The sequence below is a fragment of the Macaca nemestrina genome, chromosome 10, assembly GCF_043159975.1.
Source record: "Macaca nemestrina isolate mMacNem1 chromosome 10, mMacNem.hap1, whole genome shotgun sequence".
NCBI lineage: Eukaryota > Metazoa > Chordata > Mammalia > Primates > Cercopithecidae > Macaca > Macaca nemestrina.
In genome coordinates, this window is record NC_092134.1 from 19769776 (window position 1) to 19780971 (window position 11196).

Sequence of the window (11196 nt, forward strand, 5' to 3'; positions counted from 1 at the left end):
AAGTATACACTAACAAGCTCAGGAAATACACCCAAACAAACGTTCACAGCCAAGTGTTGGCACAAACCCCTCTAGCTCCAGCCCTTGGTCCCAGGCCCTACTCCCTCAGCCCCCTTTCCAGAAGCGAAACGAAAATCCTGGTTGCCCATTCTTGGCCTCCCCAACTTGGAGCCCTGGTGGCCACGCTGGCCCCGAGGGAGAGGAGGCCTGGTCCCTTCTCCTCCTCAGACCCACACACCCCCTCCTCACACACACCTGCCAGCACCACCCCGCTCCTTAACACACACACACACTCTCTGCTCACACTCTGGGAGCCCTGCCGAGCACGCAACACACGTGCGCCGCTTCTCCTGCGCCCAATGAGGGGACAAACTTGCACACCCAGCCCGCACGGCGTGAATGCAAACAGCGTTTTCATAGTCGCTGGTGTCCCCCGCCTCAGCCGTACGACCCACTCACCACAGTGCCCATAGGCTGACCTGGAATCTGGAAGGTGCAGCGAGGAAAGGAGAGACGTGGTGAGTGCCACCTCCGAGCTGTCTGCGGGAAGACCCGTCCACCCTCAATCTCCCCCTGTCCACATCTCCCTCAGAGCCCCGTGAGCAGCGTACTCAGGCCTGAAACTCTGGAGTTCGGGACCAGGCCAGACTGCACCCCTCCTCCTCCCCCACCTCCCCACCCTGGGCCTGGGCCTGCGCTCGGTGGCCTGGCAGGAAAACCTACCCAGGTCGCGCGGCCTCCACTAGCTCTCTCCATGAGAAAGGCCCGGCTGGGCCCCAGCCCCGTGTATGACAAAAAGAAGCCGGGGCCGGCTCCAGGAGCTCAGAGAACCGCGCTGACGCAGCTTCAGAGCTCAGACGGGGCGCGGGGGTGGGGGAATCCAATCTGGGCTGCCTGGGCTGGAGAAGGGGAGGTAGGTGTGGGGCGTGGGGCAACTTCTGCAAGTTCTAGGGATGGTAAAGGGGGCAGGGGTACCTCCCGGACTAGGCCTTGGAACCCGTGATCCCCAAATATTTGTGAGGAGAAAAAGAGAGGAAGAGAGACGCAGTTTTCGTATCGCGCGGCCCCCGCCCCGTCAGCCCCAAACTGGAAGGTAAATACTTACTTAGCCTCCGAACCAGGTACAAGCTAATACTCAACAATACTGATGCCTTGTTTTTTTTGCTCTGTCCGGACCGCAACGCTGTAGCCAATTTAGATATGCTATAAATTTAAGAGGTTGCCATGGCCACGGTGCGCCCATTGGCCGCTGGGCCCCCTACGTGCCGCGCCACGTCACCAAATCTGAATAAGGATGCGCGAATTACGCGGCGACCAGACAAAGATGAGGATCCGGACCGCTTGAAAGTGGGGGAAAGTGCCGGCGCCTCCGCCACCAGGGAAAGCCGCTCCGCAGCGCCGAGGCCAGCAGCCACCCGAGATACCTGGGGAAGCCCGGAACAGGCGCCGGGGCTTGCGGCCGGTGGCATGAGGTTGTGAACGCCACCCCCACCCCCACCATCCCACTCCCGGCAGCCCAGCGCCAGGCCAGCGATTGCCCAAGGACTTGACCGGCTGAGTCTTGGTCCGGACCGGACTCGCCCTGCAGCTGCTGAGACAAGAGGCGAAGGGCAGCTGAGGGCCCGGCAGGCCCGAGGGCCAGGGGCCCAAAGGGAGGGCAAGGCGGCTGAAGCCGCCGGGGCACGGGGCTATGATGGTGCACTGTGCCGGTTGCGAGCGGCCCATCCTCGACCGCTTTCTGCTGAACGTGCTGGACCGCGCGTGGCACATCAAATGTGTTCAGTGCTGCGAGTGCAAAACCAATCTCTCGGAGAAGTGCTTCTCGCGCGAGGGCAAGCTCTACTGCAAAAATGACTTCTTCAGGTAAGAGGCCGCGCCGCGCTGCTGCCTGCGCGCCCACCCTGCGCGCGCTCCACTGGGGAGCTGGGGAAGGGGAGACCCCCATACCCATCCCAGCCTCCCCGGATCATAAGCTTAGATGGGGAGCGGGCAGCACTTTGCTCTCCTCTTGTCCTCGGTACAGGAAAGGTCCCGAGCCCAGGCGGAGGAAGAAGGACGCTGCTTCGCTGCCTCACGTTGGCTCGAGGCCGGCTCAGAGCGCTGGCGGGGCAGAGGGAGGAAGCCCTGACAAACTTGCTCTCTATCCCTCTCCGCCCCTTCCAAGCGGCTGCAACCCCAAGACAGAAGCTTCAATCCCTGTCCCGAGAGAGAGGAAAGATTTTTGCCTGAGTTAGAGACGCCTGGAGGCTTCTCACTCCAGGCAGAATGTGTGAGCCCATCGACCCGCAATCCCAAACAGAAACTTCTCAGCTCCGGAAGGGGCCCAGCGAGGAAGGTCTCCCCTGGTGACGGGAGGAGAGAACCTCCCCACCCCCATCACGTCCCAACCCCTTAAACATTTCCTCCCATGTTGAAAAGCAGAAACGAAATCGAGGCTGAGAATCAGGACCTCTGGGGTCTAGACTGAGCTGTGGCACCTCCCCAGCACCCCCACCCCTGTGGGCCCCCTGGCTGGCCAGGGCAGATCACGTCTCTGGGCCTCAGTTTCCCCAGTCTGGAAGCCAGTAGAGTTTGGGGCAGCTGAGCCCTGCCTGTTTCCCCTGGGCACCCAGAGCCGGCTTTGTGAACAGGAATTCCCCGCGCTGAGGAAGGGGGGCGTGAAACACGCCATAGAGAAAGGCAGCCTGCCGGCCCCAGCGACTTCGCACTGGGAATTTGAATAGGGGAAAATGTCAGCCGCTCCTTTACACGTGTAAACTCCCTGGACCCGGAGGCCCGATGCCCCTAATGTAGCAGTGCTTGCAAAGCGCCTAATGATTTTTGATAAGGTGCATATGGCCAATTACGCTGCCGGATAAGGCCAAAAGTGACTTATGGCTTCTAATGCCCTCACTACATCAATGTCACCCAAATTCACCCTGTTTAGAGACATGGGTGTGAGTAGATGCAGGGTCCCCAGAGTCCTGGGTCCTCCCCCACCCCACCCCCAACCTGAGCCTCACCCATCTCCCATTTAGGGGGAGGCTGACTTTCTCCCTGAGCTCAAAGAAGAAAGAAAAGGAATGAGATCAGGAAAGCGGGAAAGGGGGGATTTGAGAGATTCCTCTCCTGGCCTTGCAGGGTCTATGATTGTCCTGCATTCACATTCCCCTGCTGCCTGCCAGGCCAGAGGTTTAGGGGGGCTGAAATTCGTCCCTGCTCTCTAGGGTCCGTCACTATGAGGCCCTGCTGTCCACAGCTCCTGATTAGCTCCAGCGGGTCCCAGAGCGGTAGATTGGAAAGCCTCTCCATTGGTGCTGGAAATCAGTGGAAGGTTCCCTCCTTTCTGCTTCCTCCTTCCAGCCTAGGAGAAAGGCTCTCTGCCTCACGGCTAGGCTCAGCCAGCCAGGCAGATTGGCCCTAGCTAGGCACCAGCAGACTAGAAAGGATCCAGGAGGCAAAGCCACCAAGTGGCCCAAATTCTCCCCTCCTGGCTTCAAATCATTCATGGACTCTGAGTTTGCCTGGAGCAGCCCAGGCAGGCCTGGCAGGGGTTGGATTTGGGGAAGGACATCTTGGGGTGCTCTGGGCTCTCTTCTTGGCTGAAGGCTGCACCCACTGCTCACCCCTTCCCAGCCCAGGAGAATCTCAAAAACCCCAGTGGAGGCATGGCAGTCCCAGTCCCAAAAACAGCTCAGAACATTTGTCCCAGTCTCCTGCTCTGGCCAGAGCACTCAGGATTGGGGTTCCGTTTAACAGATATGGAAATGGGGACTTCACAGAAGCCAGGTCGGGTGGGAAGAGGTCAGGGACTGGGAAGGACTGGATACAGTCCCACCCCGCAGTGATGGGCACCTTGTGTCCACAGGCGCTTTGGCACCAAATGCGCTGGCTGCGCGCAAGGCATCTCGCCCAGCGACCTGGTGCGCAAGGCCCGGAGCAAAGTCTTTCACCTCAACTGTTTCACCTGCATGGTGTGTAACAAGCAGCTGTCCACTGGCGAGGAGCTCTACGTCATCGACGAGAACAAGTTCGTGTGCAAAGACGACTACCTGAGCTCATCCAGCCTCAAGGAGGGCAGCCTCAACTCAGGTATGAAGCCTGGGCCCCTCACTAGCCTTAGGCCTTAGCACCCTCCCACCGTGCCCAGCCTGGCACTCCCTACTTGGCCCCCGGTATGCTGTCTGTGCTGAGCTTGGAGCTCATCAGCCCCAGGCAGTTCTAGGGCAAGGCAAGGGGGTTAGAGGCTAGAAAAGAGAAGTGGCTTTGGAGCAGTTTTACAGGGGATCTGAGAGCTGCCAGATCTTCCCCACCCTCCTTCAATTCAGGAGCATTTTCCAAGTTGCCCTCCTCCCCTAATTTGGAAGCGCACAATTCCCCCTTGTGTCATTTGAGCTCCAGGTAATTTCTAGATGCACTGGGAGGACATTAATTGAGGTCTGGAGAGAGGAGGGAAGTGAGAGGAAGATCCAAGCCCCAAGGGAATCTATGCCCTCCTCATCCCCTCTCCTTGAAGGTGGGAGTTCTCCAGAGGGTACGCCTCCCCCTACCCTTACCCAGGTACTAGCTGAGACGCGCGGAGAGGGCTTAAGAAGCGCCCATGCAAAGGCCCAGCCCCTCCTGGAGAGAGTGGGCGGGCACCGGGTCCCTGGGGGAGGGGCTGTCGCAGGTTTGGGAGGGAATCCAGAGGGACCGGCCGTAGCCTGGGCCGGCGTGAACCCGCCACTGGATTGAAGAGGCGTCTGGTCGTCGCTGACGCCTCTGTCCCCTTCCCGATCCGTCCGCCCGCAGTATCATCCTGTACGGACCGCAGTTTGTCCCCGGACCTCCAGGACGCACTGCAGGACGACCCCAAGGAGACGGACAACTCGACCTCGTCAGACAAGGAGACGGCCAACAACGAGAACGAGGAGCAGAACTCGGGCACCAAGCGGCGCGGCCCGCGCACCACCATAAAGGCCAAGCAGCTGGAGACGCTCAAGGCTGCCTTCGCCGCCACGCCCAAGCCCACGCGCCACATCCGCGAGCAGCTGGCGCAGGAGACCGGCCTCAACATGCGCGTCATCCAGGTGCGGTCCGGGGCGGGCACAGCTCCTTAGGCCCGCAGGCCCGGGAGCCGGGAGCCTCAGAGGAGTCTCCCGCCAAACTTCCTTGGCTACGAGCGCGCCTGGTTCTGGTCTGGGAGCAGACTGTAAGCCCGATTAGGGCACTCGCCCGAGGTCAGGGACTGTGAGCCGAAAGACTCCATGTAGCCCTGCTGTCTTCCTGGTGGTGCGATTTGGGGCCGGGTCACTTTACCTCTCTGAATTCCGCCCCCCACCTCGCTCAAGGAAGCTTGTAAGACTCTCTGGGATCCGGGATCCCCCTTTAACTCCCACCTTTCGAGCAGAGAAAGAGGCGATGCCCCCTCCCTCCCTGCGCCGAAGCGCGGGCAGACAAACGGCCAGAGGCTGGCTCCGGAGCCGAGGGGCCGAGGCGAGAGTCGTGCGGAAGGGAGGCCTTTATAGAGCCGTCAGGCCGCGGGCGAGCCGAGGACCAGGAAGCCCAAGTCTTTATGAGTCGCCCCACGGGTCCGCGAAATCCTTCACCCTTGGCTGGTTCGCCGAAGCCCCTCTCCACCCCTCCCGGGCTAATCCGTCCCGGCCCCGCCTCGAGGGAGTCCTGGTGCGGAAGAGGCGCAAGGACCCAGCGGGGGCAGCCCAGGCAGGGAAGGGAGGAGAAGGGAGGAGAGGGAGGAGAGGACACTCTGATCCCTAGCTCACAGCCCCCTCCTCTGTCCCAGGTGTGGTTTCAGAACCGAAGGTCCAAAGAACGCCGGATGAAACAGTTGAGCGCCCTGGGCGCCCGGAGGCACGCCTTCTTCCGGAGTCCGCGGCGCATGCGTCCGCTGGGCGGCCGCTTGGACGAGTCTGAGATGTTGGGGTCCACCCCGTACACCTATTATGGAGGTAAGGGGCGCCCCGGGATTCGCTGCTCCGCACCTGCCCTGTTCTGGGAACTGAGGGCAAAGGGTCCTGGCCAGCGCGCTTTCCGCCGCAGAACATCACCCACTCTCTGGACACACAATCACGGACACATGTACACTCACCCACATCTCCTGGACACAAAATCAGACACATGGTCTCACTCACACAGTGATGCACACAGAAGCACACACGAGATGCAGTGACACACTCACCCTCACCCACGCAGGGCACAAGGTGCACTCACACTTGCGTTCAGACCCTCCAGGAACGCATATCTAGACACGATCGCACGATCACGTACAGATAAATTCTACCCTCTCACACACAGGTACACTCACGGAGACACAACCCCACATAGGCACACACTCCCACCAGTCACACTGAGGCCAGCACTGGCAAATCCACATGCATGCCGCCCCCACGAACAGACACACAGCCTTCCCGCCGCCCTGGGCCCCCGTGCCTGGTGTACTTGGTATGAAGTGGATTCTGAGCGCTGGAGGGTAGTGTCAGGGGAGGGGATGGGGGTCTGGATTCATTCCAGGCCGCCTGCTCACTAGCGTCGAAGGCAGCAACTCCTGTTCCGTGTGGCGGGGTGTGTGTGCACAGTATCTGGCAGTGTTAGCCCAAATGCCGGCAGTAGATCTGGGCAGGACTATAGCCCACCCTCCAGTCCCAAGCCCCCTGGGGTTCCTACAGACTAGGAGCACAAGGGCTGGGTCAACCCCAGATTTCCACCGTCTTTGGGGCTGCAGAGAGGGGGGAGCCCCAGTTTACAAAGGCCTTCAGATGGTGGTACCAGGCTTGGGCTCGGGGTGAGCTGTCCCCTTGTCACCGCAGCTTTTCCTTCTCTCGCTTCCCTCACACTGGATTGGTGAAACATCCCAACTCCCCCTCCCCGTTTTTTTCAGCTCCTTACCCTCAGCCTCATTGCTTGAGCTCACCGAGCTCACCGTCCAGTTCTTCCCAGGGCTGAAGGCTTAAGAAAGCACCTCTCCTCTTCTGTTCTGAAGCTTCTGAATTTGGAGAGACCCCAGGGCTGCCTATGTCTGAGAGGCATCTGCACTTCTGAGTCGTAGCGCAGGTTAAGAAGAGGCAATTTCTCTTAGAAAGTGGGTTCAGTGGCAGTGCTGGGAAGGCAGGAGCTAGGCACCCAGGTAGACCCAGAAGGTAAGGGAAGATAACCCCATCACTAACGTCAGCACATCCGGAAGCCTGAGGGGGGATTAGACCTGACCAGGGCCCCTAGAAATTGTGGGCAAAATGCCAGGCTCTGCTTTCTTTCAGGGCAGAGACCCCACGCAGTGGCAGGGCTCAGGCTGGAGCGCCACAGCCGCCCAACCCTGGACAGCCCCCCAACGCTGGAAAGCCCCCACCCCTGGACAGCCCCCAACCCTGGAGAGCCCCCCAACCCTGGACAGTCTGGATGGTGGGCGTGTCTTCCGGGGTCTCCACTCACCGACTCTCTCCACCTAAATTTGCCTCTTTCCCTACAAAATCTGGGCCCAGAGCAGCGAGGTAGTGGGGGAGGTACCGGCCCGGAATTTTTCCCCGCCTGGGTAATTAACCAAGGTTTCCCCGAGGACCAGTTCGCCCCCGCCCCGACTATCCCACAGCCTCCTCTCCCTGCGTGCTGGATGGGGTGGGGAGCTGGACACGGGGGCCCCTCATTCCGCAGAATGGTGGGGAGGACTCCCCAGCCCCCAGCGAGGCAGCCCCGCCTAATCCGCGCTGGGAGATCCCGGCCGCGGAGACCGGCAGCGGGCGAGAAAGGGGCCGGGCGGCGGGGCCGGCGGCTCCCCGTGGGAGCGCGGACAAAGCCCCAGCTGCGGCTTTTGTGCCCTTTTCAGACGGCGTTTGTTCCAATTACCTCCGGCCCGGCCGCCATATGGGTGGAGGCGGCGCGCACGGCGCCGGGGCCGCGGCCTTCGCTGGTTTTCCGGCTCGCTGCGGGCCGCGGCCGTCTCCCATCCCTGTCCCTTTGGGGCTCCAAATTCGCCGCTCCCCATCTTCCCCTTCACTTTCGGGGAGAATTAAATTAATGGTTTTAAAAAGTAATTGGCAACCGTTTTAGCTGTTGCTTAAACTGCCTCCTAGCCACGCCTCCAGACACCCCCCATTTGGAAAGATTTCAGGGTTTGGAGACGCAAGAGGATGGCAGGGGGCATTAGGAACTCGCCCCTTGACTGAGATCCCAGGACTCAGCAGGGGGAGTGGATTTGCAGAAGAGACTCAGGCTTCTGGGCGCGCTGGTTTTCCCGCCGTACAAAGCGGGTGCCTGGTACAAGGTGGTCCTTTCGTGAGGTCCCCCACGTCAGTCCTTCAGGGCCCCACCTGGTGGGGGAAGGCAGGATATCCCGAAGGTTCTGGAAAAGGGGCTATGTGAGGAGGTCAGAGGGTTGGTGTAGATTTGTTGAGGCAGAATGGGTTTGTAATCCAGAGTCCCTGCACCTCCTGAATTTGTGGCAAAATTCGCATCTTTGCATTTTCCTCGAGAGAAAGAGCCCATAGCTATCAACAGCTTCTCAAAAGGTCTCAGTGTCAGATGCTTCAGAACCTGGGGGTCCTGGCAAAACCAACCCGGGGCAAGGCTGGAGGACCGAGCTTCTACCCCAAGGCGCCGGCGGAGCTCTGGGCATGACCCACAGCATCTTCGTGTCCTCCCCCTCTCCCAAGTCGCTGGAGCTCAGTTTTCTCTGTCTCAGGCTAAGTGAGGCCGGTACAAACGGTCTCACCGGGATCGACGCGGGGGCTGTACTTGGCGAGGCAAAGGACTTGGACTGGGTTGGTGGGGCGCAGGGACCGAATTTAGGGCTCCAAGGTCTTCCTGCCCGGCCTAACCCACCAGGCCCTGATCCAGTTTCCCCCGACCCGGTTGCTTCCCGGTCTCATGCATTTCGCGCTCTGCTCTGTCCGCTGGTTGATCTCTGCCAGGTTCCTCTCCCCAGGCCTGTCAGCCTCCGCTTCTCTGGAGGTTCCTGGGACTCACCTCTGATCCACCGTCTTGCGTTCTCTGGGCGCATCGACTTCTCTCCATCTTCAGGCTCACTCCTGACCCTTGCTGCGGCCCCCGGGGTTTCCATGCGTGTCTCTCACCTCGGCCGTCTCACCTCTCTCTGTGTCTTCTCGACTCCTCCGCGACCCTCCGATGTCTCTGGCTGTCGGGTCTCAGCCGCAGGCTCTGCGTCTCTGGGTCTCTTTTCCGCCTTTCTCTCTGCCCCTCTGCGGATCTCTCCGTCTGTCCTTCGCTGTCCCGCATCTCTGTGTCTCTCACCGACTCTAAGACACTCAGGAGTCGTTCTGTATCTCTGTGTCTCTGGCCGCCGCTGTCTCTCTCCATCTCTAGGTGTCAGGGAACCTGTGAATTTGAAGCCTCCGAGTTTTTGCCGCGTGTGTGTCCCACGATATCGGAGTCTCTCCGGTCTCTGTGTCTAGTCTCTGGCAGTCTGAGTCTCTTGCCCTTTCGAGATCTCTCATTGTCTGTCTCCGCAACCTTCCCCGTGGGTCTGCGACTTCCACTGTCTCTAGGGGCGCCGGCCTCCGCAGGTCTCTCTAACCTCAGTCGGTGTCGCGCGCTCCCCTCTCTGGCCCTCTCGGGTCCCCTCCCCGGGTCCCGGGTAACACCCCCCCGCCCCCCGCCTTCTTCACCTTCTCTCACCTCGCCCTGTCTCCTTCCCGCTTACCCCCCCGCAGACTACCAAGGTGACTACTACGCTCCGGGAAGCAACTACGACTTCTTCGCTCACGGCCCGCCTTCGCAGGCGCAGTCCCCGGCCGACTCCAGCTTCCTGGCGGCCTCGGGCCCCGGCTCGACACCGCTGGGCGCGCTGGAGCCGCCGCTCGCTGGCCCGCACGCCGCGGACAACCCCAGGTTCACCGACATGATCTCGCACCCGGACACGCCGAGCCCCGAGCCGGGCCTGCCGGGCGCGCTGCACCCCATGCCCGGCGAGGTGTTCAGCGGCGGGCCCAGCCCGCCCTTCCCCATGAGCGGCACCAGCGGCTACAGCGGACCCCTGTCGCATCCCAACCCCGAGCTCAACGAGGCCGCCGTGTGGTAAGGCCGCCGGGACGCCCCCCGCGCTCGGTCCCCGGGGGCCCCGCCCCGAAGCAACCTCCTGAAACCAAAACGCCCGACGCGGACACGGTGGGAGACGTGGGTATCCCTCGGGGGTTCTCTCTCGGGTCCGCACTCAACTGGCAGCTGCTCCTCGGCTGGACGCCGAGGGGGGCCGACCCCCATCTCCACTTCATGGGCTCTCCAGGGGCCTCAGCCCACCGCCAGCGCTCTCCCGGCAACCGCGAGCAATTTCTTGGGACCAAAGTCAATACTCCGGAGGGTCAAGAGATTTTGAGCACGCTCTAGACTTTCCTCGGGCCCCCACCCACCCAGCCACCCACCCAGCCACCGCCACCTTTTTGGACTGAGAGAGGGTGAGGCCAAGAGGCGGAGACGGTGTTATTCCCTCTCTCTGCAATCCGAGGGGCATTTTGTAATCTTATTTCTCGCTGTGCTTTCCCCGTCTTAAAAAAAAATGATAAGAAAAGGAGGAGAGAGATTGAAAGAGGGAGAGGAAAGGAGACAAGATGAGGAAGAGAGAGATGGAGAGAGCGTCAGCCAGAGGGAGAAGACGGAGAGCGAGCGAGGAACTCGTGTGAACCCGGAGCCACCCGAAGGGAGACCGAGCCACCTGCACGCTGGCGCTCCCTGGTGGCCAATCTTGAGGCTCAAGGTCAGCTTCTTTAGGAAGGGGGCTGTGGGTCAGGACGTGGCCAGCCGGGTCCACCTCCCGATCTTCCTTACTTTGACGTTTATGTTGAGCCCGAGGGTGCAGGCCGGACTCGAACACGCGCACATCCTGCTCTCCCCCTGGGTGAGGCGCCAGGGTTGCTGGGCTCAGACCCACAGACCACCCTCCCTGCCCGGGGCCTGGAGGCTGGGCCGTCAGGATGTACAATATTATACTTTTTTGGAAGTTGAATGCTTCTAGTTTCCTTATTTTGTATAAAGAAGAAACAAATAAAGTATGTTTTTGTGTTTACTGTTTATTTATTGTACTCTAGTTATCCGGGGTTGGACATTTTTATATTTTTAAGAGGAGGTAGGGCAGAGTGAGGGAGGGGAAGCAGAAAGAGGTTTACCTAAAAAAAAACAAAAAAAAAAAAACAAAAAAATCAACTTTTTTAAAAAAGAAAGATTAATAAAAAGAAAAAATGTTTTTTCCCTCAGCGCTGTGTGGTTTTCTTTTTT

At 60.2% G+C, this 11196-nt stretch overlaps 1 protein-coding gene across 1 annotated transcript; it reads left to right on the forward strand.

Moving 5' to 3' along the window:
* Positions 1–1299: 1299 nt before the first annotated feature.
* LOC105493368 (LIM homeobox 5) lies at positions 1300–10992 on the forward strand. The gene is made up of 5 exons (XM_011760942.2): positions 1300–1863; positions 3848–4071; positions 4771–5048; positions 5762–5927; positions 9639–10992. The coding sequence occupies exons 1-5, from the start codon at positions 1691–1693 to the stop codon at positions 10004–10006; spliced, it is 1209 nt and encodes a 402-aa protein (XP_011759244.1). The 5' UTR covers positions 1300–1690; the 3' UTR covers positions 10007–10992.
* The last annotated feature ends 204 nt before the right edge of the window (positions 10993–11196 follow it).

Bases quoted from the DNA above. Each gene is read 5' to 3' on its own strand.
- LOC105493368 (XM_011760942.2), top strand. From the start codon at position 1,691: ATGATGGTGCACTGTGCCGGTTGCGAGCGGCCCATCCTCGACCGCTTT. The intron at 4,072-4,770 runs GTATGAAGCCTG...GTCCGCCCGCAG, and splicing joins GGAGGGCAGCCTCAACTCAG to TATCATCCTGTACGGACCGC. The intron at 5,928-9,638 runs GTAAGGGGCGCC...ACCCCCCCGCAG, and splicing joins CCCGTACACCTATTATGGAG to ACTACCAAGGTGACTACTAC.